Source organism: Metopolophium dirhodum, chromosome 1 (assembly GCF_019925205.1).
Source record: "Metopolophium dirhodum isolate CAU chromosome 1, ASM1992520v1, whole genome shotgun sequence".
Classification (NCBI taxonomy): Eukaryota; Metazoa; Arthropoda; class Insecta; order Hemiptera; family Aphididae; genus Metopolophium; species Metopolophium dirhodum.
In genome coordinates this window covers 14,521,225-14,548,195 of record NC_083560.1, presented here as the reverse complement: position 1 = coordinate 14,548,195, position 26,971 = coordinate 14,521,225, and the positions used below count along the sequence as shown (strand labels likewise).

The 26,971-nt window shown below is 39.0% G+C and overlaps 5 protein-coding genes across 5 annotated transcripts; all 5 read right to left on the bottom strand.

Annotated features, from left to right (window-relative positions):
- Nucleotides 1–1,116: 1,116 nt before the first annotated feature.
- Nucleotides 1,117–3,588, bottom strand: LOC132932856 (uncharacterized). The gene is made up of 3 exons (XM_060999211.1): nt 3,506–3,588; nt 2,206–2,792; nt 1,117–1,265 (listed from the first exon to the last, which is right to left on the bottom strand). The coding sequence occupies exons 1-3, from the start codon at nt 3,586–3,588 to the stop codon at nt 1,117–1,119; spliced, it is 819 nt and encodes a 272-aa protein (XP_060855194.1).
- A 3,204-nt stretch (nt 3,589–6,792) lies between these two features.
- Nucleotides 6,793–9,305, bottom strand: LOC132932849 (uncharacterized). The gene is made up of 4 exons (XM_060999206.1): nt 9,223–9,305; nt 7,924–8,510; nt 6,891–6,985; nt 6,793–6,807 (listed from the first exon to the last, which is right to left on the bottom strand). The coding sequence occupies exons 1-4, from the start codon at nt 9,303–9,305 to the stop codon at nt 6,793–6,795; spliced, it is 780 nt and encodes a 259-aa protein (XP_060855189.1).
- A 3,245-nt stretch (nt 9,306–12,550) lies between these two features.
- On the bottom strand, nt 12,551–15,021 carry LOC132932834 (uncharacterized). Its single transcript, XM_060999189.1, has 3 exons — nt 14,939–15,021; nt 13,640–14,226; nt 12,551–12,699 (listed from the first exon to the last, which is right to left on the bottom strand). Exons 1-3 carry the CDS (start codon nt 15,019–15,021, stop codon nt 12,551–12,553), a joined length of 819 nt encoding a protein of 272 aa, XP_060855172.1.
- A 3,213-nt stretch (nt 15,022–18,234) lies between these two features.
- On the bottom strand, nt 18,235–20,712 carry LOC132932822 (uncharacterized). The gene is made up of 4 exons (XM_060999178.1): nt 20,630–20,712; nt 19,331–19,917; nt 18,321–18,393; nt 18,235–18,238 (listed from the first exon to the last, which is right to left on the bottom strand). The coding sequence occupies exons 1-4, from the start codon at nt 20,710–20,712 to the stop codon at nt 18,235–18,237; spliced, it is 747 nt and encodes a 248-aa protein (XP_060855161.1).
- Nucleotides 20,713–23,925: 3,213 nt separating this feature from the next.
- LOC132932808 (uncharacterized) lies at nt 23,926–26,403 on the bottom strand. Its single transcript, XM_060999171.1, has 4 exons — nt 26,321–26,403; nt 25,022–25,608; nt 24,012–24,084; nt 23,926–23,929 (listed from the first exon to the last, which is right to left on the bottom strand). The coding sequence occupies exons 1-4, from the start codon at nt 26,401–26,403 to the stop codon at nt 23,926–23,928; spliced, it is 747 nt and encodes a 248-aa protein (XP_060855154.1).
- Between the last annotated feature and the right edge of the window lie 568 nt (nt 26,404–26,971).

Genomic DNA, 26,971 nt, shown 5'->3' with positions numbered 1-26,971 from the left:
AATGGTTTCAATATTAAAAAAAGAAACTGCCAGTAGCCATAAAATAACTGAATGGTGAGACAACAAGGAAGTGAACATAGTGATTGGATACACTATGATAAATCCACATACTTGAAGAGCTCTTATATGTCAAAACAATTAAATCAAATTAATTTTAAAAAACTTTTGCTAGTGATTAATATATTACCTATTGAGTGAAAAAGCACACAAAGACATTATTAATAATGGATTAACCACATAGTGGATATAATGCAGTAGGACAGCACATAGTAAACAAACATTACGATAGAGTCTTATAAAGCGCTTTTCTGGATCTAAACATGTTAGTCCACTCTGCAAAGCTAGTATATAAAAGAATACTGCAGGAATTGTTCCAATGCTTTTGTCATCCACAACATCCGTTAACAGTACCTAAATAAATATTATGTTAAAACATCTGAAAATTGAACTACATGTCCTGCATCTTACTCATTGGATGAATGCCCCTATATAATGACAAAAATATGATACAAAACGTGTCATTCCTAAAACGGCCGTAAATGTGTCGTATCCTTTAATCAACACATTTTTCACAACTCTAACCAAAGTTTCAATTTGTATATCCATATCAGTTATCAGGTATAGAAACTGTTATAGTACTCGTAATGCCCAAAATATTGGTAGAACACTTGAAACGTTGAGACGATTCCATTCCACTTTCAGAACATCAACCACATTCACAACCCATGTTCACTCGTATACGGCTATATTAATTACGAATTAAATTTGTAATTGTAAATAGATGCAGCCATAATGTTTTCAGCATGATAAACAATGGCGATTATGTTGATTATTCTGTAACTCTATTCAACAAAACATGTATCCGTGTACCAGGTAAAAAATGCAATGGTTAAAGTAGGAATACTAAAGCTTAATCTGAAAGCCTGAAATATATAATACATTATTTTTTATTCAGATGAAAGATTTATTCGGATTTTAATAAATTGTAAACTGATGTGATAATGATAATTATTTAATAATATTTATTTATTTTCAACTATAGTTTTACAGTTTATTAAAAGTACCTTTACAATCTAACTAACATTCATCTGCATAAAAAATAATGTATTAAATATTTCAGGCTTTCAGATTAAGCTTTAGTATTCCTACTTTAACCATTGCATTGTTTACCTGGTACACGGATACATGTTTTGTTGAATAGAGTAACAGAATTATCAACATAATCGCCATTGCTGATGACAATGCTGAAAACATTATGGCTGCATCTATTAACAATTACAAATTTAATTCGTAATTAATATAGCCGTATACGAGTGAACATGGGTTGTGAATGTGGTTGATGTTCTGAAAGTGGAATGGAATCGTCTCAACGTTTCAAGTGTTCTACCAATATTTTGGGCATTACGAGTACTATAACAGTTTCTATACCTGATAACTGATATGGATATACAAATTGAAACTTTGGTTAGAGTTGTGAAAAATGTGTTGATTAAAGGATACGACACATTTACGGCCGTTTTAGGAATGACACGTTTTGTATCATATTTTTGTCATTATATAGGGGCATTCATCCAATGAGTAAGATGCAGGACATGTAGTTCAATTTTCAGATGTTTTAACATAATATTTATTTAGGTACTGTTAATGGATGTTGTGGATGACAAAAGCATTGGAACAATTCCTGCAGTATTCTTTTATATACTAGCTTTGCAGAGTGGACTAACAGGTTTAGATCCAGAAAAGCGCTTTATAAGACTCTATCGTAATGTTTGTTTACTATGTGCTGTCCTACTGCATTATATCCACTATGTGGTTAATCCATTATTAATAATGTCTTTGTGTGCTTCTTCACTCAATAGGTAATATATTAATCACTAGCAAAAGTTTTTTAAAATTAATTTGATTTAATTGTTTTGACATATAAGAGCTCTTCAAGTATGTGGATTTATCATAGTGTATCCAATCACTATGTTCACTTCCTTGTTGTCTCACCATTCAGTTATTTTATGGCTACTGGCAGTTTCTTTTTTTAATATTGAAACCATTATAAAAGTGTTGGTATCACTAGCTGTCTGTTCATTGTTCTTAATTGATGCTTATTGCACAACTTTTTGGGAAAAATTACATGATTATGTGTACAATATCAAATTATTTGGCAATACGGTAATTTTAGAAATCCTTAACATTTATTTTATAATATAATACCAACTTTGAGATTCGCTTCAGTCTGAGTCCATTTGTGGCGTACTTGTAATGACTGAAGATACTCCGTCCGCCATCTTTTCCAAAATCCTTGTATCAGTTGCTGTACCATGTGCCAACGAAGGCTCGGAGCTTTTATATCGAGGTAATTGGTCTCCGGTAATGCGGTTAAAGGTTTTCCTATAATTAAGTGACCCGGGGTCAGTGCTTTCTTGTCACCATCGTGTGTTGATGCGGGAGTTAAAGTCCTTGAGTTTAATACTGTTTCCATCTGTGATAGCAAAGTTTTGGCTTCCCGGTCTTTTAATATAGACTCTCCTAAACTTCTTCGTAAATGATGGAATTTCATAGGTTTTACTCCTGCTCGCCATAGTCCACCCACATGTGGGGAATGCGGTGGAATGAATGACCGATCAATTCCAGCTTGAATTGTGTATGCATTAATATTTTGTTTGAATTCCCTTGATCCGAAAAAGTTCTTATGTTGTGCCGATGCTCCAACGAAATTTCGCTCATTATCAGAATGTATATGTAATGGACACCCGCGTCTTTCGATGAATATCCGTAACGCAGTGTGAAATAATTCAGTGCTTTTGTCGTAAAACATACAAATAAGGCGACATACGATTTATATATATATATGTTTTGATATGCGTGAATCGAAGTGCACTTGAAAAGGACCAGCATAATCGACTCCACACACAAGAAATATTGAAGATGAATTAGCTCAATTAACAGGAAGGGAGCCCATTAGCTGCTCGGAAGCTTGTACTTTCCATCTATAGCATGGGATACATTTAAAAAATTATCTTTTGAATAACACTGCGAAAGCCCGGAATCTTATATTTTCTTTGCAAACTAGCTACTTTTTGCTGTGGTCTGGCATGGATAAACCGTCAGTGTTCCCTGTCCGTAATTAGTTCCACCAACTATGCTGTAGAAGGCAGAAAAATGGGATGACGTGCCTCATATTGCTTGTTTGAATTTTGTAGCCGACTTCCAACCCTCAATACATTATAGTCGTCGATGAATGGAACTTATGATTGTAATTTGCTGTTATTTAAACATTTCAAATGTTCAACTGGGCAATTTCAGTTGCAAACGCTTGAGCTTGAATAATTTTTACCCAGTACATCAACCCTCGTTTTACTTCCTCGACATTCAAATGTCCAGTCAGGCGGTATTTCTTTCGAGTAACTGCTCGGAATAGATACGCTGTCATCCGTTACAACCGTTCTAGTTTCGAAAATGTATTAATGATATCCTGAAATTCCTTTTGACTCTTGGTGTGGAAGTGTAATACCTTAACTGTCTTACGCTGTTTACAGGTTCCTCTTCATTGTTAAATAACTTTTGTTTTGTCCATTCGGTTTCTGGTTGTATCATCCCTGGAAGTCCACTCCATCACTGAGTACAATTAGTGATATTATCTGCGACGCCTAATCCACGAGAAATGAAATCCACCGGATTATCCATCCCATAAATGTGCCACCAATCATGTTTGTTTGTTAGTTCCCGGATTTCTTCAATACGATTTGCCACGAAAATTTTCCAAGTATCTGTAACACCTTCATTTCGAATCCAACTTAATACAATAGATGAGTCTGACTACATTAGAATCCGATCAAATTTAAGAATATCATTTAACGATTGGACTACAACCGTCATCAACTTGCTACCCAACAGTGCTGCACATAATTCTAGGCGAGGCATTATCACTGTCTTTAATGTGCTGAACAGCGCCCCCGGCGCGGATGGCATAACTGCGGGCATACTCCGAAAGGCATGGCCAGCCATCAGGGACCCTGTATCCAAACTTTATGGTTGGTGCCTACAGGACGGCGTGTTCCCTGACTCGTGGAAAGCCGCCAGATTGATTATAATCCCAAAACCAGGGGATAAGGACCCGAGTCAGGTCAAATCATACAGACCCATCAGCCTCCCACCGTCACTTGGCAAAGCACTCGAGTCCCTGATTATTAAAAATATAACCGATGAGACTGACCTCGACTCGCACGATGAGCAACATGGGTTCACCACTGGTAAATCGACAATCAGCGCCTTAGAGAGCGTCTACCAGTGGGTCGATTCATCCAAAGCACGGTACATATTCGGCACCTTCCTTGACATCTCGGGGGCCTTTGACAACGTCAAATGGTCACCGCTGCTGTTAAGGCTGGTCGAAATGGGCGCGTCGCTAGGGACTTCGAGAATCGTGTGCTCATATCTTGAACACAGATGAGCTGACTTCGAAATGGAAGGAGTACACTACCGCCCCGCCGATTGGAACGCGGCTGCCCACAGGGGTCACAGCTTGGTCCGACGTTGTGGAAGGTCGCCATGACGCCGATTTACGCTCACTTCCTCCAATCGAAGACCTCGAAAGTCACGATGACATACTCATAATGGTCGGCGCAGCGAGACCTCCGCTAGCGTTCAAACGAACAGAAGGCCACCTCGACGACTTAAAGGCGTGGGCTGCCTGCTTTTGACTTGAGTTCTCAGCCGAGAAAAATCTGTTCCTATCGCTAAAGGGTGGCCTCAAGCCTGGTTACTCGGTGGGCTTCGGCTCAGCAGATTTAGCCCCGAGAATCGCTTCGGCGTCAACGGCGAAATACATTGATCCCCGAAAGAGCTATTGGGATCACGTGGTGGCCATCAGCTCCAAATCTGCCAGCCTCTATAGGAGACTCAGGAACCTTTACTCCGCCAATTGGAGAATGAAAAACACGGCAGCCAGAATGATTTACAGAGGCGTGTTCCTGCCCAGGGTAACTTACGCCTCAGAAATTTGGGCGAACGGAGCCAAACTCGAGAAGAATCGAAAGAAACACCTCAGCGCTCAGAGGGCACCGCTACTGGCCATAAAGGGGGCCTACAAAAACGTCATCCACGAACTGTCCGGCAGTAGTAGCCAGAACAGTTCCACTCGACCTGGAAGTTAGACAACAGGCCTTAAGGACACACAGAGCCACTGTTAAGATCACCGAAGAAGAGCTGGCTCTCAAATCGAATAATCTTATGACAGAATGGCAAACCAGATACGACACGACTGAAAAAGGAAAATGGACTAAGTTCATGATACCCTCGGTTCGGGATAGACTCAATCTCCCACTGGTCCTTGACCATAATATCGTCCAGTTCCTCAAGGGCCACGGCGACTTCAGGGGCAAGCTCCGTGGTTTCAAGCTATCCAATGACCCGATCTGCGCCTGCGACAGAAAGCCAGAGACGGTCAGACACGTCTTGTGGTTCTGCCCAAGGACGAGGCGCGCCAGGGCCAGTCTTAAGGACGTCTTCGAAGAAGAAGGCATACCTTGGCCACCAGGAGACGGAACGTTCCTCTCCACGAAGAGGACATACGAAACATTAACTGTATTTGCTAAAGAAGCCCTCACCAACCGCACTGACTAAATAAATAAAATTATCCTTTTATTCAAATTTTTCCCAAAAAGTTGTGCAATAAGCATCAATTAAGAACGATGAACAGACAGCTAGTGATACCAACACTTTTATAATGGTTTCAATATTAAAAAAAGAAACTGCCAGTAGCCATAAAATAACTGAATGGTGAGACAACAAGGAAGTGAACATAGTGATTGGATACACTATGATAAATCCACATACTTGAAGAGCTCTTATATGTCAAAACAATTAAATCAAATTAATTTTAAAAAACTTTTGCTAGTGATTAATATATTACCTATTGAGTGAAAAAGCACACAAAGACATTATTAATAATGGATTAACCACATAGTGGATATAATGCAGTAGGACAGCACATAGTAAACAAACATTACGATAGAGTCTTATAAAGCGCTTTTCTGGATCTAAACATGTTAGTCCACTCTGCAAAGCTAGTATATAAAAGAATACTGCAGGAATTGTTCCAATGCTTTTGTCATCCACAACATCCGTTAACAGTACCTAAATAAATATTATGTTAAAAACATCTGAAAATTGAACTACATGTCCTGCATCTTACTCATTGGATGAATGCCCCTATATAATGACAAAAATATGATACAAAACGTGTCATTCCTAAAACGGCCGTAAATGTGTCGTATCCTTTAATCAACACATTTTTCACAACTCTAACCAAAGTTTCAATTTGTATATCCATATCAGTTATCAGGTATAGAAACTGTTATAGTACTCGTAATGCCCAAAATATTGGTAGAACACTTGAAACGTTGAGACGATTCCATTCCACTTTCAGAACATCAACCACATTCACAACCCATGTTCACTCGTATACGGCTATATTAATTACGAATTAAATTTGTAATTGTAAATAGATGCAGCCATAATGTTTTCAGCATGATAAACAATGGCGATTATGTTGATTATTCTGTTACTCTATTCAACAAAACATGTATCCGTGTACCAGGTAAAAAATGCAATGGTTAAAGTAGGAATACTAAAGCTTAATCTGAAAGCCTGAAATATATAATACATTATTTTTTATTCAGATGAAAGATTTATTCGGATTTTAATAAATTGTAAACTGATGTGATAATGATAATTATTTAATAATATTTATTTATTTTCAACTATAGTTTTACAGTTTATTAAAAGTACCTTTACAATCTAACTAACATTCATCTGCATAAAAAATAATGTATTAAATATTTCAGGCTTTCAGATTAAGCTTTAGTATTCCTACTTTAACCATTGCATTTGTTTACCTGGTACACGGATACATGTTTTGTTGAATAGAGTAACAGAATTATCAACATAATCGCCATTGCTGATGACAATGCTGAAAACATTATGGCTGCATCTATTAACAATTACAAATTTAATTCGTAATTAATATAGCCGTATACGAGTGAACATGGGTTGTGAATGTGGTTGATGTTCTGAAAGTGGAATGGAATCGTCTCAACGTTTCAAGTGTTCTACCAATATTTTGGGCATTACGAGTACTATAACAGTTTCTATACCTGATAACTGATATGGATATACAAATTGAAACTTTGGTTAGAGTTGTGAAAAATGTGTTGATTAAAGGATACGACACATTTACGGCCCGTTTTAGGAATGACACGTTTTGTTATCATATTTTTGTCATTATATAGGGGCATTCATCCAATGAGTAAGATGCAGGACATGTAGTTCAATTTTCAGATGTTTTAACATAATATTTATTTAGGTACTGTTAATGGATGTTTGTGGATGGACAAAAGCATTGGAACAATTCCTGCAGTATTTCTTTTATATACTAGCTTTGCAGAGTGGACTAACAGGTTTAGATCCAGAAAAGCGCTTTATAAGACTCTATCGTAATGTTTGTTTACCTATGTGCTGTCCTACTGCATTATATCCACTATGTGGTTAATCCATTAAACTTTGTGTGCTTCTTCACTCAATAGGTAATATATTAATCACTAGCAAAAGTTTTTTAAAATTAATTTGATTTAATTGTTTTGACATATAAGAGCTCTTCAAGTATGTGGATTTATCATAGTGTATCCAATCACTATGTTCACTTCCTTGTTGTCTCACCATTCAGTTATTTTATGGCTACTGGCAGTTTCTTTTTTTAATATTGAAACCATTATAAAAGTGTTGGTATCACTAGCTGTCTGTTCATTGTTCTTAATTGATGCTTATTGCACAACTTTTTGGGAAAAATTACATGATTATGTGTACAATATCAAATTATTTGGCAATACGGTAATTTTAGAAATCCTTAACATTTATTTTATAATATAATACCAACTTTGAGATTCGCTTCAGTCTGAGTCCATTTGTGGCGTACTTGTAATGACTGAAGATACTCCGTCCGCCATCTTTTCCAAAATCCTTGTATCAGTTGCTGTACCATGTGCCAACGAAGGCTCGGAGCTTTTATATCGAGGTAATTGGTCTCCGGTAATGCGGTTAAAGGTTTTCCTATAATTAAGTGACCCGGGGTCAGTGCTTTCTTGTCACCATCGTGTGTTGATGCGGGAGTTAAAGTCCTTGAGTTTAATACTGTTTCCATCTGTGATAGCAAAGTTTTGGCTTCCCGGTCTTTTAATATAGACTCTCCTAAACTTCTTCGTAAATGATGGAATTTCATAGGTTTTACTCCTGCTCGCCATAGTCCACCCACATGTGGGGAATGCGGTGGAATGAATGACCGATCAATTCCAGCTTGAATTGTGTATGCATTAATATTTTGTTTGAATTCCCTTGATCCGAAAAAGTTCTTATGTTGTGCCGATGCTCCAACGAAATTTCGCTCATTATCAGAATGTATATGTAATGGACACCCGCGTCTTTCGATGAATATCCGTAACGCAGTGTGAAATAATTCAGTGCTTTTGTCGTAAAACATACAAATAAGGCGACATACGATTTATATATATATATGTTTTGATATGCGTGAATCGAAGTGCACTTGAAAAGGACCAGCATAATCGACTCCACACACAAGAAATATTGAAGATGAATTAGCTCAATTAACAGGAAGGGAGCCCATTAGCTGCTCGGAAGCTTGTACTTTCCATCTATAGCATGGGATACATTTAAAAATTATCTTTTGAATAACACTGCGAAAGCCCGGAATCTTATATTTTCTTTGCAAACTAGCTACTTTTTGCTGTGGTCTGGCATGGATAAACCGTCAGTGTTCCCTGTCCGTAATTAGTTCCACCAACTATGCTGTAGAAGGCAGAAAAATGGGATGACGTGCCTCATATTGCTTGTTTGAATTTTGTAGCCGACTTCCAACCCTCAATACATTATAGTCGTCGATGAATGGAACTTATGATTGTAATTTGCTGTTATTTAAACATTTCAAATGTTCAACTGGGCAATTTCAGTTGCAAACGCTTGAGCTTGAATAATTTTTACCCAGTACATCAACCCTCGTTTTACTTCCTCGACATTCAAATGTCCAGTCAGGCGGTATTTCTTTCGAGTAACTGCTCGGAATAGATACGCTGTCATCCGTTACAACCGTTCTAGTTTCGAAAATGTATTAATGATATCCTGAAATTCCTTTTGACTCTTGGTGTGGAAGTGTAATACCTTAACTGTCTTACGCTGTTTACAGGTTCCTCTTCATTGTTAAATAACTTTTGTTTTGTCCATTCGGTTTCTGGTTGTATCATCCCTGGAAGTCCACTCCATCACTGAGTACAATTAGTGATATTATCTGCGACGCCTAATCCACGAGAAATGAAATCCACCGGATTATCCATCCCATAAATGTGCCACCAATCATGTTTGTTTGTTAGTTCCCGGATTTCTTCAATACGATTTGCCACGAAAATTTTCCAAGTATCTGTAACACCTTCATTTCGAATCCAACTTAATACAATAGATGAGTCTGACTACATTAGAATCCGATCAAATTTAAGAATATCATTTAACGATTGGACTACAACCGTCATCAACTTGCTACCCAACAGTGCTGCACATAATTCTAGGCGAGGCATTATCACTGTCTTTAATGTGCTGAACAGCGCCCCCGGCGCGGATGGCATAACTGCGGGCATACTCCGAAAGGCATGGCCAGCCATCAGGGACCCTGTATCCAAACTTTATGGTTGGTGCCTACAGGACGGCGTGTTCCCTGACTCGTGGAAAGCCGCCAGATTGATTATAATCCCAAAACCAGGGGATAAGGACCCGAGTCAGGTCAAATCATACAGACCCATCAGCCTCCCACCGTCACTTGGCAAAGCACTCGAGTCCCTGATTATTAAAAATATAACCGATGAGACTGACCTCGACTCGCACGATGAGCAACATGGGTTCACCACTGGTAAATCGACAATCAGCGCCTTAGAGAGCGTCTACCAGTGGGTCGATTCATCCAAAGCACGGTACATATTCGGCACCTTCCTTGACATCTCGGGGGCCTTTGACAACGTCAAATGGTCACCGCTGCTGTTAAGGCTGGTCGAAATGGGCGCGTCGCTAGGGACTTCGAGAATCGTGTGCTCATATCTTGAACACAGATGAGCTGACTTCGAAATGGAAGGAGTACACTACCGCCCCGCCGATTGGAACGCGGCTGCCCACAGGGGTCACAGCTTGGTCCGACGTTGTGGAAGGTCGCCATGACGCCGATTTACGCTCACTTCCTCCAATCGAAGACCTCGAAAGTCACGATGACATACTCATAATGGTCGGCGCAGCGAGACCTCCGCTAGCGTTCAAACGAACAGAAGGCCACCTCGACGACTTAAAGGCGTGGGCTGCCTGCTTTTGACTTGAGTTCTCAGCCGAGAAAAATCTGTTCCTATCGCTAAAGGGTGGCCTCAAGCCTGGTTACTCGGTGGGCTTCGGCTCAGCAGATTTAGCCCCGAGAATCGCTTCGGCGTCAACGGCGAAATACATTGATCCCCGAAAGAGCTATTGGGATCACGTGGTGGCCATCAGCTCCAAATCTGCCAGCCTCTATAGGAGACTCAGGAACCTTTACTCCGCCAATTGGAGAATGAAAAACACGGCAGCCAGAATGATTTACAGAGGCGTGTTCCTGCCCAGGGTAACTTACGCCTCAGAAATTTGGGCGAACGGAGCCAAACTCGAGAAGAATCGAAAGAAACACCTCAGCGCTCAGAGGGCACCGCTACTGGCCATAAAGGGGGCCTACAAAACGTCATCCACGAACTGTCCGGCAGTAGTAGCCAGAACAGTTCCACTCGACCTGGAAGTTAGACAACAGGCCTTAAGGACACACAGAGCCACTGTTAAGATCACCGAAGAAGAGCTGGCTCTCAAATCGAATAATCTTATGACAGAATGGCAAACCAGATACGACACGACTGAAAAAGGAAAATGGACTAAGTTCATGATACCCTCGGTTCGGGATAGACTCAATCTCCCACTGGTCCTTGACCATAATATCGTCCAGTTCCTCAAGGGCCACGGCGACTTCAGGGGCAAGCTCCGTGGTTTCAAGCTATCCAATGACCCGATCTGCGCCTGCGACAGAAAGCCAGAGACGGTCAGACACGTCTTGTGGTTCTGCCCAAGGACGAGGCGCGCCAGGGCCAGTCTTAAGGACGTCTTCGAAGAAGAAGGCATACCTTGGCCACCAGGAGACGGAACGTTCCTCTCCACGAAGAGGACATACGAAACATTAACTGTATTTGCTAAAGAAGCCCTCACCAACCGCACTGACTAAATAAATAAAATTATCCTTTTATTCAAATTTTTCCCAAAAAGTTGTGCAATAAGCATCAATTAAGAACGATGAACAGACAGCTAGTGATACCAACACTTTTATAATGGTTTCAATATTAAAAAAAGAAACTGCCAGTAGCCATAAAATAACTGAATGGTGAGACAACAAGGAAGTGAACATAGTGATTGGATACACTATGATAAATCCACATACTTGAAGAGCTCTTATATGTCAAAACAATTAAATCAAATTAATTTTAAAAAACTTTTGCTAGTGATTAATATATTACCTATTGAGTGAAAAAGCACACAAAGACATTATTAATAATGGATTAACCACATAGTGGATATAATGCAGTAGGACAGCACATAGTAAACAAACATTACGATAGAGTCTTATAAAGCGCTTTTCTGGATCTAAACATGTTAGTCCACTCTGCAAAGCTAGTATATAAAAGAATACTGCAGGAATTGTTCCAATGCTTTTGTCATCCACAACATCCGTTAACAGTACCTAAATAAATATTATGTTAAAACATCTGAAAATTGAACTACATGTCCTGCATCTTACTCATTGGATGAATGCCCCTATATAATGACAAAAATATGATACAAAACGTGTCATTCCTAAAACGGCCGTAAATGTGTCGTATCCTTTAATCAACACATTTTTCACAACTCTAACCAAAGTTTCAATTTGTATATCCATATCAGTTATCAGGTATAGAAACTGTTATAGTACTCGTAATGCCCAAAATATTGGTAGAACACTTGAAACGTTGAGACGATTCCATTCCACTTTCAGAACATCAACCACATTCACAACCCATGTTCACTCGTATACGGCTATATTAATTACGAATTAAATTTGTAATTGTAAATAGATGCAGCCATAATGTTTTCAGCATGATAAACAATGGCGATTATGTTGATTATTCTGTAACTCTATTCAACAAAACATGTATCCGTGTACCAGGTAAAAAATGCAATGGTTAAAGTAGGAATACTAAAGCTTAATCTGAAAGCCTGAAATATATAATACATTATTTTTTATTCAGATGAAAGATTTATTCGGATTTTAATAAATTGTAAACTGATGTGATAATGATAATTATTTAATAATATTTATTTATTTTCAACTATAGTTTTACAGTTTATTAAAAGTACCTTTACAATCTAACTAACATTCATCTGCATAAAAAATAATGTATTAAATATTTCAGGCTTTCAGATTAAGCTTTAGTATTCCTACTTTAACCATTGCATTGTTTACCTGGTACACGGATACATGTTTTGTTGAATAGAGTAACAGAATTATCAACATAATCGCCATTGCTGATGACAATGCTGAAAACATTATGGCTGCATCTATTAACAATTACAAATTTAATTCGTAATTAATATAGCCGTATACGAGTGAACATGGGTTGTGAATGTGGTTGATGTTCTGAAAGTGGAATGGAATCGTCTCAACGTTTCAAGTGTTCTACCAATATTTTGGGCATTACGAGTACTATAACAGTTTCTATACCTGATAACTGATATGGATATACAAATTGAAACTTTGGTTAGAGTTGTGAAAAATGTGTTGATTAAAGGATACGACACATTTACGGCCGTTTTAGGAATGACACGTTTTGTATCATATTTTTGTCATTATATAGGGGCATTCATCCAATGAGTAAGATGCAGGACATGTAGTTCAATTTTCAGATGTTTTAACATAATATTTATTTAGGTACTGTTAATGGATGTTGTGGATGACAAAAGCATTGGAACAATTCCTGCAGTATTCTTTTATATACTAGCTTTGCAGAGTGGACTAACAGGTTTAGATCCAGAAAAGCGCTTTATAAGACTCTATCGTAATGTTTGTTTACTATGTGCTGTCCTACTGCATTATATCCACTATGTGGTTAATCCATTATTAATAATGTCTTTGTGTGCTTCTTCACTCAATAGGTAATATATTAATCACTAGCAAAAGTTTTTTAAAATTAATTTGATTTAATTGTTTTGACATATAAGAGCTCTTCAAGTATGTGGATTTATCATAGTGTATCCAATCACTATGTTCACTTCCTTGTTGTCTCACCATTCAGTTATTTTATGGCTACTGGCAGTTTCTTTTTTTAATATTGAAACCATTATAAAAGTGTTGGTATCACTAGCTGTCTGTTCATTGTTCTTAATTGATGCTTATTGCACAACTTTTTGGGAAAAATTACATGATTATGTGTACAATATCAAATTATTTGGCAATACGGTAATTTTAGAAATCCTTAACATTTATTTTATAATATAATACCAACTTTGAGATTCGCTTCAGTCTGAGTCCATTTGTGGCGTACTTGTAATGACTGAAGATACTCCGTCCGCCATCTTTTCCAAAATCCTTGTATCAGTTGCTGTACCATGTGCCAACGAAGGCTCGGAGCTTTTATATCGAGGTAATTGGTCTCCGGTAATGCGGTTAAAGGTTTTCCTATAATTAAGTGACCCGGGGTCAGTGCTTTCTTGTCACCATCGTGTGTTGATGCGGGAGTTAAAGTCCTTGAGTTTAATACTGTTTCCATCTGTGATAGCAAAGTTTTGGCTTCCCGGTCTTTTAATATAGACTCTCCTAAACTTCTTCGTAAATGATGGAATTTCATAGGTTTTACTCCTGCTCGCCATAGTCCACCCACATGTGGGGAATGCGGTGGAATGAATGACCGATCAATTCCAGCTTGAATTGTGTATGCATTAATATTTTGTTTGAATTCCCTTGATCCGAAAAAGTTCTTATGTTGTGCCGATGCTCCAACGAAATTTCGCTCATTATCAGAATGTATATGTAATGGACACCCGCGTCTTTCGATGAATATCCGTAACGCAGTGTGAAATAATTCAGTGCTTTTGTCGTAAAACATACAAATAAGGCGACATACGATTTATATATATATATGTTTTGATATGCGTGAATCGAAGTGCACTTGAAAAGGACCAGCATAATCGACTCCACACACAAGAAATATTGAAGATGAATTAGCTCAATTAACAGGAAGGGAGCCCATTAGCTGCTCGGAAGCTTGTACTTTCCATCTATAGCATGGGATACATTTAAAAATTATCTTTTGAATAACACTGCGAAAGCCCGGAATCTTATATTTTCTTTGCAAACTAGCTACTTTTTGCTGTGGTCTGGCATGGATAAACCGTCAGTGTTCCCTGTCCGTAATTAGTTCCACCAACTATGCTGTAGAAGGCAGAAAAATGGGATGACGTGCCTCATATTGCTTGTTTGAATTTTGTAGCCGACTTCCAACCCTCAATACATTATAGTCGTCGATGAATGGAACTTATGATTGTAATTTGCTGTTATTTAAACATTTCAAATGTTCAACTGGGCAATTTCAGTTGCAAACGCTTGAGCTTGAATAATTTTTACCCAGTACATCAACCCTCGTTTTACTTCCTCGACATTCAAATGTCCAGTCAGGCGGTATTTCTTTCGAGTAACTGCTCGGAATAGATACGCTGTCATCCGTTACAACCGTTCTAGTTTCGAAAATGTATTAATGATATCCTGAAATTCCTTTTGACTCTTGGTGTGGAAGTGTAATACCTTAACTGTCTTACGCTGTTTACAGGTTCCTCTTCATTGTTAAATAACTTTTGTTTTGTCCATTCGGTTTCTGGTTGTATCATCCCTGGAAGTCCACTCCATCACTGAGTACAATTAGTGATATTATCTGCGACGCCTAATCCACGAGAAATGAAATCCACCGGATTATCCATCCCATAAATGTGCCACCAATCATGTTTGTTTGTTAGTTCCCGGATTTCTTCAATACGATTTGCCACGAAAATTTTCCAAGTATCTGTAACACCTTCATTTCGAATCCAACTTAATACAATAGATGAGTCTGACTACATTAGAATCCGATCAAATTTAAGAATATCATTTAACGATTGGACTACAACCGTCATCAACTTGCTACCCAACAGTGCTGCACATAATTCTAGGCGAGGCATTATCACTGTCTTTAATGTGCTGAACAGCGCCCCCGGCGCGGATGGCATAACTGCGGGCATACTCCGAAAGGCATGGCCAGCCATCAGGGACCCTGTATCCAAACTTTATGGTTGGTGCCTACAGGACGGCGTGTTCCCTGACTCGTGGAAAGCCGCCAGATTGATTATAATCCCAAAACCAGGGGATAAGGACCCGAGTCAGGTCAAATCATACAGACCCATCAGCCTCCCACCGTCACTTGGCAAAGCACTCGAGTCCCTGATTATTAAAAATATAACCGATGAGACTGACCTCGACTCGCACGATGAGCAACATGGGTTCACCACTGGTAAATCGACAATCAGCGCCTTAGAGAGCGTCTACCAGTGGGTCGATTCATCCAAAGCACGGTACATATTCGGCACCTTCCTTGACATCTCGGGGGCCTTTGACAACGTCAAATGGTCACCGCTGCTGTTAAGGCTGGTCGAAATGGGCGCGTCGCTAGGGACTTCGAGAATCGTGTGCTCATATCTTGAACACAGATGAGCTGACTTCGAAATGGAAGGAGTACACTACCGCCCCGCCGATTGGAACGCGGCTGCCCACAGGGGTCACAGCTTGGTCCGACGTTGTGGAAGGTCGCCATGACGCCGATCTACGCTCACTTCCTCCAATCGAAGACCTCGAAAGTCACGATGACATACTCATAATGGTCGGCGCAGCGAGACCTCCGCTAGCGTTCAAACGAACAGAAGGCCACCTCGACGACTTAAAGGCGTGGGCTGCCTGCTTTTGACTTGAGTTCTCAGCCGAGAAAAATCTGTTCCTATCGCTAAAGGGTGGCCTCAAGCCTGGTTACTCGGTGGGCTTCGGCTCAGCAGATTTAGCCCCGAGAATCGCTTCGGCGTCAACGGCGAAATACATTGATCCCCGAAAGAGCTATTGGGATCACGTGGTGGCCATCAGCTCCAAATCTGCCAGCCTCTATAGGAGACTCAGGAACCTTTACTCCGCCAATTGGAGAATGAAAAACACGGCAGCCAGAATGATTTACAGAGGCGTGTTCCTGCCCAGGGTAACTTACGCCTCAGAAATTTGGGCGAACGGAGCCAAACTCGAGAAGAATCGAAAGAAACACCTCAGCGCTCAGAGGGCACCGCTACTGGCCATAAAGGGGGCCTACAAAACGTCATCCACGAACTGTCCGGCAGTAGTAGCCAGAACAGTTCCACTCGACCTGGAAGTTAGACAACAGGCCTTAAGGACACACAGAGCCACTGTTAAGATCACCGAAGAAGAGCTGGCTCTCAAATCGAATAATCTTATGACAGAATGGCAAACCAGATACGACACGACTGAAAAAGGAAAATGGACTAAGTTCATGATACCCTCGGTTCGGGATAGACTCAATCTCCCACTGGTCCTTGACCATAATATCGTCCAGTTCCTCAAGGGCCACGGCGACTTCAGGGGCAAGCTCCGTGGTTTCAAGCTATCCAATGACCCGATCTGCGCCTGCGACAGAAAGCCAGAGACGGTCAGACACGTCTTGTGGTTCTGCCCAAGGACGAGGCGCGCCAGGGCCAGTCTTAAGGACGTCTTCGAAGAAGAAGGCATACCTTGGCCACCAGGAGACGGAACGTTCCTCTCCACGAAGAGGACATACGAAACATTAACTGTATTTGCTAAAGAAGCCCTCACCAACCGCACTGACTAAATAAATAAAATTATCCTTTTATTCAAATTTTTCCCAAAAAGTTGTGCAATAAGCATCAATTAAGAACAATGAACAGACAGCTAGTGATACCAACACTTTTATAATGGTTTCAATATTAAAAAAAGAAACTGCCAGTAGCCATAAAATAACTGAATGGTGAGACAACAAGGAAGTGAACATAGTGATTGGATACACTATGATAAATCCACATACTTGAAGAGCTCTTATATGTCAAAACAATTAAATCAAATTAATTTTAAAAAACTTTTGCTAGTGATTAATATATTACCTATTGAGTGAAGAAGCACACAAAGACATTATTAATAATGGATTAACCACATAGTGGATATAATGCAGTAGGACAGCACATAGTAAACAAACATTACGATAGAGTCTTATAAAGCGCTTTTCTGGATCTAAACCTGTTAGTCCACTCTGCAAATCTAGTATATAAAAGAATACTGCAGGAATTGTTCCAATGCTTTTGTCATCCACAACATCCGTTAACAGTACCTAAATAAATATTATGTTAAAACATCTGAAAATTGAACTACATGTCCTGCATCTTACTCATTGGATGAATGCCCCTATATAATGACAAAAATATGATACAAAACGTGTCATTCCTAAAACGGCCGTAAATGTGTCGTATCCTTTAATCAACACATTTTTCACAACTCTAACCAAAGTTTCAATTTGTATATCCATATCAGTTATCAGGTATAGAAACTGTTATAGTACTCGTAATGCCCAAAATATTGGTAGAACACTTGAAACGTTGAGACGATTCCATTCCACTTTCAGAACATCAACCACATTCACAACCCATGTTCACTCGTATACGGCTATATTAATTACGAATTAAATTTGTAATTGTAAATAGATGCAGCCATAATGTTTTCAGCATGATAAACAATGGCGATTATGTTGATTATTCTGTTACTCTATTCAACAAAACATGTATCCGTGTACCAGGTAAAAAATGCAATGGTTAAAGTAGGAATACTAAAGCTTAATTTGAAAGCCTGAAATATATAATACATTATTTTTTATTCAGATGAAAGATTTATTCGGATTTTAATAAATTGTAAACTGATGTGATAATGATAATTATTTAATAATATTTATTTATTTTCAACTATAGTTTTACAGTTTATTAAAAGTACCTTTACAATCTAACTAACATTCATCTGCATAAAAAATAATGTATTAAATATTTCAGGCTTTCAGATTAAGCTTTACTATTCCTACTTTAACCATTGCATTGTTTACCTGGTACACGGATACATGTTTTGTTGAATTGTTTCCATTGCTGATGACAATGCTGAAAACATTATGGCTGCATCTATTAACAATTACAAATTTAATTCGTAATTAATATAGCATACGAGTGAACATGGGTTGTGAATGTGGTTGATGTTCTGAAAGTGGAATGGAATCGTCTCAACGTTTCAAGTGTTCTACCAATATTTTGGGCATTACGAGTACTATAACAGTTTCTATACCTGATAACTGATATGGATATACAAATTGAAACTTTGGTTAGAGTTGTGAAAAATGTGTTGATTAAAGGATACGACACATTTACGGCCGTTTTAGGAATGACACGTTTTGTATCATATTTTTGTCATTATATAGGGGCATTCATCCAATGAGTAAGATGCAGGACATGTAGTTCAATTTTCAGATGTTTTAACATAATATTTATTTAGGTACTGTTAATGGATGTTGTGGATGACAAAAGCATTGGAACAATTCCTGCAGTATTCTTTTATATACTAGCTTTGCAGAGTGGACTAACAGGTTTAGATCCAGAAAAGCGCTTTATAAGACTCTATCGTAATGTTTGTTTACTATGTGCTGTCCTACTGCATTATATCCACTATGTGGTTAATCCATTATTAATAATGTCTTTGTGTGCTTCTTCACTCAATAGGTAATATATTAATCACTAGCAAAAGTTTTTTAAAATTAATTTGATTTAATTGTTTTGACATATAAGAGCTCTTCAAGTATGTGGATTTATCATAGTGTATCCAATCACTATGTTCACTTCCTTGTTGTCTCACCATTCAGTTATTTTATGGCTACTGGCAGTTTCTTTTTTTAATATTGAAACCATTATAAAAGTGTTGGTATCACTAGCTGTCTGTTCATCGTTCTTAATTGATGCTTATTGCACAACTTTTTGGGAAAAATTACATGATTATGTGTACAATATCAAATTATTTGGCAATACGGTAATTTTAGAAATCCTTAACATTTATTTTATAATATAATACCAACTTTGAGATTCACTTCAGTCTGAGTCCATTTGTGGCGTACTTGTAATGACTGAAGATACTCCGTCCGCCATCTTTTCCAAAATCCTTGTATCAGTTGCTGTACCATGTACCAACGAAGGCTTGGAGCTTTTATATCGAGGTAATTGGTCTCCGGTAATGCGGTTAAAGGTTTTCCTATAATTAAGTGACCCGGGGTCAGTGCTTTCTTGTCACCATCGTGTGTTGATGCGGGAGTTAAAATCCTTGAGTTTAATACTGTTTCCATCTGTGATAGCAAAGTTTTGGCTTCCCGGTCTTTTAATATAGACTCTCCCAAACTTCTTCGTAAATGATGGTATTTCATAGGTTTTACTCCTGCTCGCCATAGTTCACCCACATGTGGGGAATGCGGTGGAATGAATGACCGATCAATTCCAGCTTGAATTGTGTATGCATTAATATTTTGTTTGAATTCCCTTGATCCGAAAAAGTTCTTATGTTGTGCCGATGCTCCAACGAAATTTCGCTCATTATCAGAATGTATATGTAATGGACACCCGCGTCTTTCGATGAATATCCGTAACGCAGTGTGAAATGATTCAGTGCTTTTGTCGTAAAACATACAAATAAGGCGACATACGATTTATATATATATATGTTTTGATATGCGTGAATCGAAGTGCACTTGAAAAGGACCAGCATAATCGACTCCACACACAAGAAATATTGAAGATGAATTAGCTCAATTAACAGGAAGGGAGCCCATTAGCTGCTCGGAAGCTTGTACTTTCCATCTATAGCATGGGATACATTTAAAAATTATCTTTTGAATAACACTGCGAAAGCCCGGAATCTTATATTTTCTTTGCAAACTAGCTACTTTTTGCTGTGGTCTGGCATGGATAAACCGTCAGTGTTCCCTGTCCGTAATTAGTTCCACCAACTATGCTGTAGAAGGCAGAAAAATGGGATGACGTGCCTCATATTGCTTGTTTGAATTTTGTAGCCGACTTCCAACCCTCAATACATTATAGTCGTCGATGAATGGAACTTATGATTGTAATTTGCTGTTATTTAAACATTTCAAATGTTCAACTGGGCAATTTCAGTTGCAAACGCTTGAGCTTGAATAATTTTTACCCAGTACATCAACCCTCGTTTTACTTCCTCGACATTCAAATGTCCAGTCAGGCGGTATTTCTTTCGAGTAACTGCTCGGAATAGATACGCTGTCATCCGTTACAACCGTTCTAGTTTCGAAAATGTATTAATGATATCCTGAAATTCCTTTTGACTCTTGGTGTGGAAGTGTAATACCTTAACTGTCTTACGCTGTTTACAGGTTCCTCTTCATTGTTAAATAACTTTTGTTTTGTCCATTCGGTTTCTGGTTGTATCATCCCTGGAAGTCCACTCCATCACTGAGTACAATTAGTGATATTATCTGCGACGCCTAATCCACGAGAAATGAAATCCACCGGATTATCCATCCCATAAATGTGCCACCAATCATGTTTGTTTGTTAGTTCCCGGATTTCTTCAATACGATTTGCCACGAAAATTTTCCAAGTATCTGTAACACCTTCATTTCGAATCCAACTTAATACAATAGATGAGTCTGACTACATTAGAATCCGATCAAATTTAAGAATATCATTTAACGATTGGACTACAACCGTCATCAACTTGCTACCCAACAGTGCTGCACATAATTCTAGGCGAGGCATTATCACTGTCTTTAATGTGCTGAACAGCGCCCCCGGCGCGGATGGCATAACTGCGGGCATACTCCGAAAGGCATGGCCAGCCATCAGGGACCCTGTATCCAAACTTTATGGTTGGTGCCTACAGGACGGCGTGTTCCCTGACTCGTGGAAAGCCGCCAGATTGATTATAATCCCAAAACCAGGGGATAAGGACCCGAGTCAGGTCAAATCATACAGACCCATCAGCCTCCCACCGTCACTTGGCAAAGCACTCGAGTCCCTGATTATTAAAAATATAACCGATGAGACTGACCTCGACTCGCACGATGAGCAACATGGGTTCACCACTGGTAAATCGACAATCAGCGCCTTAGAGAGCGTCTACCAGTGGGTCGATTCATCCAAAGCACGGTACATATTCGGCACCTTCCTTGACATCTCGGGGGCCTTTGACAACGTCAAATGGTCACCGCTGCTGTTAAGGCTGGTCGAAATGGGCGCGTCGCTAGGGACTTCGAGAATCGTGTGCTCATATCTTGAACACAGATGAGCTGACTTCGAAATGGAAGGAGTACACTACCGCCCCGCCGATTGGAACGCGGCTGCCCACAGGGGTCACAGCTTGGTCCGACGTTGTGGAAGGTCGCCATGACGCCGATCTACGCTCACTTCCTCCAATCGAAGACCTCGAAAGTCACGATGACATACTCATAATGGTCGGCGCAGCGAGACCTCCGCTAGCGTTCAAACGAACAGAAGGCCACCTCGACGACTTAAAGTCGTGGGCTGCCTGCTTTTGACTTGAGTTCTCAGCCGAGAAAAATCTGTTCCTATCGCTAAAGGGTGGCCTCAAGCCTGGTTACTCGGTGGGCTTCGGCTCAGCAGATTTAGCCCCGAGAATCGCTTCGGCGTCAACGGCGAAATACATTGATCCCCGAAAGAGCTATTGGGATCACGTGGTGGCCATCAGCTCCAAATCTGCCAGCCTCTATAGGAGACTCAGGAACCTTTACTCCGCCAATTGGAGAATGAAAAACACGGCAGCCAGAATGATTTACAGAGGCGTATTCCTGCCCAGGGTAACTTACGCCTCAGAAATTTGGGCGAACGGAGCCAAACTCGAGAAGAATCGAAAGAAACACCTCAGCGCTCAGAGGGCACCGCTACTGGCCATAAAGGGGGCCTACAAAACGTCATCCACGAACTGTCCGGCAGTAGTAGCCAGAACAGTTCCACTCGACCTGGAAGTTAGACAACAGGCCTTAAGGACACACAGAGCCACTGTTAAGATCACCGAAGAAGAGCTGGCTCTCAAATCGAATAATCTTATGACAGAATGGCAAACCAGATACGACACGACTGAAAAAGGAAAATGGACTAAGTTCATGATACCCTCGGTTCGGGATAGACTCAATCTCCCACTGGTCCTTGACCATAATATCGTCCAGTTCCTCAAGGGCCACGGCGACTTCAGGGGCAAGCTCCGTGGTTTCAAGCTATCCAATGACCCGATCTGCGCCTGCGACAGAAAGCCAGAGACGGTCAGACACGTCTTGTGGTTCTGCCCAAGGACGAGGCGCGCCAGGGCCAGTCTTAAGGACGTCTTCGAAGAAGAAGGCATACCTTGGCCACCAGGAGACGGAACGTTCCTCTCCACGAAGAGGACATACGAAACATTAACTGTATTTGCTAAAGAAGCCCTCACCAACCGCACTGACTAAATAAATAAAATTATCCTTTTATTCAAATTTTTCCCAAAAAGTTGTGCAATAAGCATCAATTAAGAACAATGAACAGACAGCTAGTGATACCAACACTTTTATAATGGTTTCAATATTAAAAAAAGAAACTGCCAGTAGCCATAAAATAACTGAATGGTGAGACAACAAGGAAGTGAACATAGTGATTGGATACACTATGATAAATCCACATACTTGAAGAGCTCTTATATGTCAAAACAATTAAATCAAATTAATTTTAAAAAACTTTTGCTAGTGATTAATATATTACCTATTGAGTGAAGAAGCACACAAAGACATTATTAATAATGGATTAACCACATAGTGGATATAATGCAGTAGGACAGCACATAGTAAACAAACATTACGATAGAGTCTTATAAAGCGCTTTTCTGGATCTAAACATGTTAGTCCACTCTGCAAAGCTAGTATATAAAAGAATACTGCAGGAATTGTTCCAATGCTTTTGTCATCCACAACATCCGTTAACAGTACCTAAATAAATATTATGTTAAAACATCTGAAAATTGAACTACATGTCCTGCATCTTACTCATTGGATGAATGCCCCTATATAATGACAAAAATATGATACAAAACGTGTCATTCCTAAAACGGCCGTAAATGTGTCGTATCCTTTAATCAACACATTTTTCACAACTCTAACCAAAGTTTCAATTTGTATATCCATATCAGTTATCAGGTATAGAAACTGTTATAGTACTCGTAATGCCCAAAATATTGGTAGAACACTTGAAACGTTGAGACGATTCCATTCCACTTTCAGAACATCAACCACATTCACAACCCATGTTCACTCGTATACGGCTATATTAATTACGAATTAAATTTGTAATTGTAAATAGATGCAGCCATAATGTTTTCAGCATGATAAACAATGGCGATTATGTTGATTATTCTGTTACTCTATTCAACAAAACATGTATCCGTGTACCAGGTAAAAAATGCAATGGTTAAAGTAGGAATACTAAAGCTTAATCTGAAAGCCTGAAATATATAATACATTATTTTTTATTCAGATGAAAGATTTATTCGGATTTTAATAAATTGTAAACTGATGTGATAATGATAATTATTTAATAATATTTATTTATTTTCAACTATAGTTTTACAGTTTATTAAAAGTACCTTTACAATCTAACTAACATTCATCTGCATAAAAAATAATGTATTAAATATTTCAGGCTTTCAGATTAAGCTTTACTATTCCTACTTTAACCATTGCATTGTTTACCTGGTACACGGATACATGTTTTGTTGAATTGTTTCCATTGCTGATGACAATGCTGAAAACATTATGGCTGCATCTATTAACAATTACAAATTTAATTCGTAATTAATATAGCATACGAGTGAACATGGGTTGTGAATGTGGTTGATGTTCTGAAAGTGGAATGGAATCGTCTCAACGTTTCAAGTGTTCTACCAATATTTTGGGCATTACGAGTACTATAACAGTTTCTATACCTGATAACTGATATGGATATACAAATTGAAACTTTGGTTAGAGTTGTGAAAAATGTGTTGATTAAAGGATACGACACATTTACGGCCGTTTTAGGAATGACACGTTTTGTATCATATTTTTGTCATTATATAGGGGCATTCATCCAATGAGTAAGATGCAGGACATGTAGTTCAATTTTCAGATGTTTTAACATAATATTTATTTAGGTACTGTTAATGGATGTTGTGGATGACAAAAGCATTGGAACAATTCCTGCAGTATTCTTTTATATACTAGCTTTGCAGAGTGGACTAACAGGTTTAGATCCAGAAAAGCGCTTTATAAGACTCTATCGTAATGTTTGTTTACTATGTGCTGTCCTACTGCATTATATCCACTATGTGGTTAATCCATTATTAATAATGTCTTTGTGTGCTTCTTCACTCAATAGGTAATATATTAATCACTAGCAAAAGTTTTTTAAAATTAATTTGATTTAATTGTTTTGACATATAAGAGCTCTTCAAGTATGTGGATTTATCATAGTGTATCCAATCACTATGTTCACTTCCTTGTTGTCTCACCATTCAGTTATTTTATGGCTACTGGCAGTTTCTTTTTTTAATATTGAAACCATTATAAAAGTGTTGGTATCACTAGCTGTCTGTTCATCGTTCTTAATTGATGCTTATTGCACAACTTTTTGGGAAAAATTACATGATTATGTGTACAATATCAAATTATTTGGCAATACGGTAATTTTAGAAATCCTTAACATTTATTTTATAATATAATACCAACTTTGAGATTCGCTTCAGTCTGAGTCCATTTGTGGCGTACTTGTAATGACTGAAGATACTCCGTCCGCCATCTTTTCCAAAATCCTTGTATCAGTTGCTGTACCATGTGCCAACGAAGGCTCGGAGCTTTTATATCGAGGTAATTGGTCTCCGGTAATGCGGTTAAAGGTTTTCCTATAATTAAGTGACCCGGGGTCAGTGCTTTCTTGTCACCATCGTGTGTTGATGCGGGAGTTAAAGTCCTTGAGTTTAATACTGTTTCCATCTGTGATAGCAAAGTTTTGGCTTCCCGGTCTTTTAATATAGACTCTCCTAAACTTCTTCGTAAATGATGGAATTTCATAGGTTTTACTCCTGCTCGCCATAGTCCACCCACATGTGGGGAATGCGGTGGAATGAATGACCGATCAATTCCAGCTTGAATTGTGTATGCATTAATATTTTGTTTGAATTCCCTTGATCCGAAAAAGTTCTTATGTTGTGCCGATGCTCCAACGAAATTTCGCTCATTATCAGAATGTATATGTAATGGACACCCGCGTCTTTCGATGAATATCCGTAACGCAGTGTGAAATAATTCAGTGCTTTTGTCGTAAAACATACAAATAAGGCGACATACGATTTATATATATATATGTTTTGATATGCGTGAATCGAAGTGCACTTGAAAAGGACCAGCATAATCGACTCCACACACAAGAAATATTGAAGATGAATTAGCTCAATTAACAGGAAGGGAGCCCATTAGCTGCTCGGAAGCTTGTACTTTCCATCTATAGCATGGGATACATTTAAAAATTATCTTTTGAATAACACTGCGAAAGCCCGGAATCTTATATTTTCTTTGCAAACTAGCTACTTTTTGCTGTGGTCTGGCATGGATAAACCGTCAGTGTTCCCTGTCCGTAATTAGTTCCACCAACTATGCTGTAGAAGGCAGAAAAATGGGATGACGTGCCTCATATTGCTTGTTTGAATTTTGTAGCCGACTTCCAACCCTCAATACATTATAGTCGTCGATGAATGGAACTTATGATTGTAATTTGCTGTTATTTAAACATTTCAAATGTTCAACTGGGCAATTTCAGTTGCAAACGCTTGAGCTTGAATAATTTTTACCCAGTACATCAACCCTCGTTTTACTTCCTCGACATTCAAATGTCCAGTCAGGCGGTATTTCTTTCGAGTAACTGCTCGGAATAGATACGCTGTCATCCGTTACAACCGTTCTAGTTTCGAAAATGTATTAATGATATCCTGAAATTCCTTTTGACTCTTGGTGTGGAAGTGTAATACCTTAACTGTCTTACGCTGTTTACAGGTTCCTCTTCATTGTTAAATAACTTTTGTTTTGTCCATTCGGTTTCTGGTTGTATCATCCCTGGAAGTCCACTCCATCACTGAGTACAATTAGTGATATTATCTGCGACGCCTAATCCACGAGAAATGAAATCCACCGGATTATCCATCCCATAAATGTGCCACCAATCATGTTTGTTTGTTAGTTCCCGGATTTCTTCAATACGATTTGCCACGAAAATTTTCCAAGTATCTGTAACACCTTCATTTCGAATCCAACTTAATACAATAGATGAGTCTGACTACATTAGAATCCGATCAAATTTAAGAATATCATTTAACGATTGGACTACAACCGTCATCAACTTGCTACCCAACAGTGCTGCACATAATTCTAGGCGAGGCATTATCACTGTCTTTAATGTGCTGAACAGCGCCCCCGGCGCGGATGGCATAACTGCGGGCATACTCCGAAAGGCATGGCCAGCCATCAGGGACCCTGTATCCAAACTTTATGGTTGGTGCCTACAGGACGGCGTGTTCCCTGACTCGTGGAAAGCCGCCAGATTGATTATAATCCCAAAACCAGGGGATAAGGACCCGAGTCAGGTCAAATCATACAGACCCATCAGCCTCCCACCGTCACTT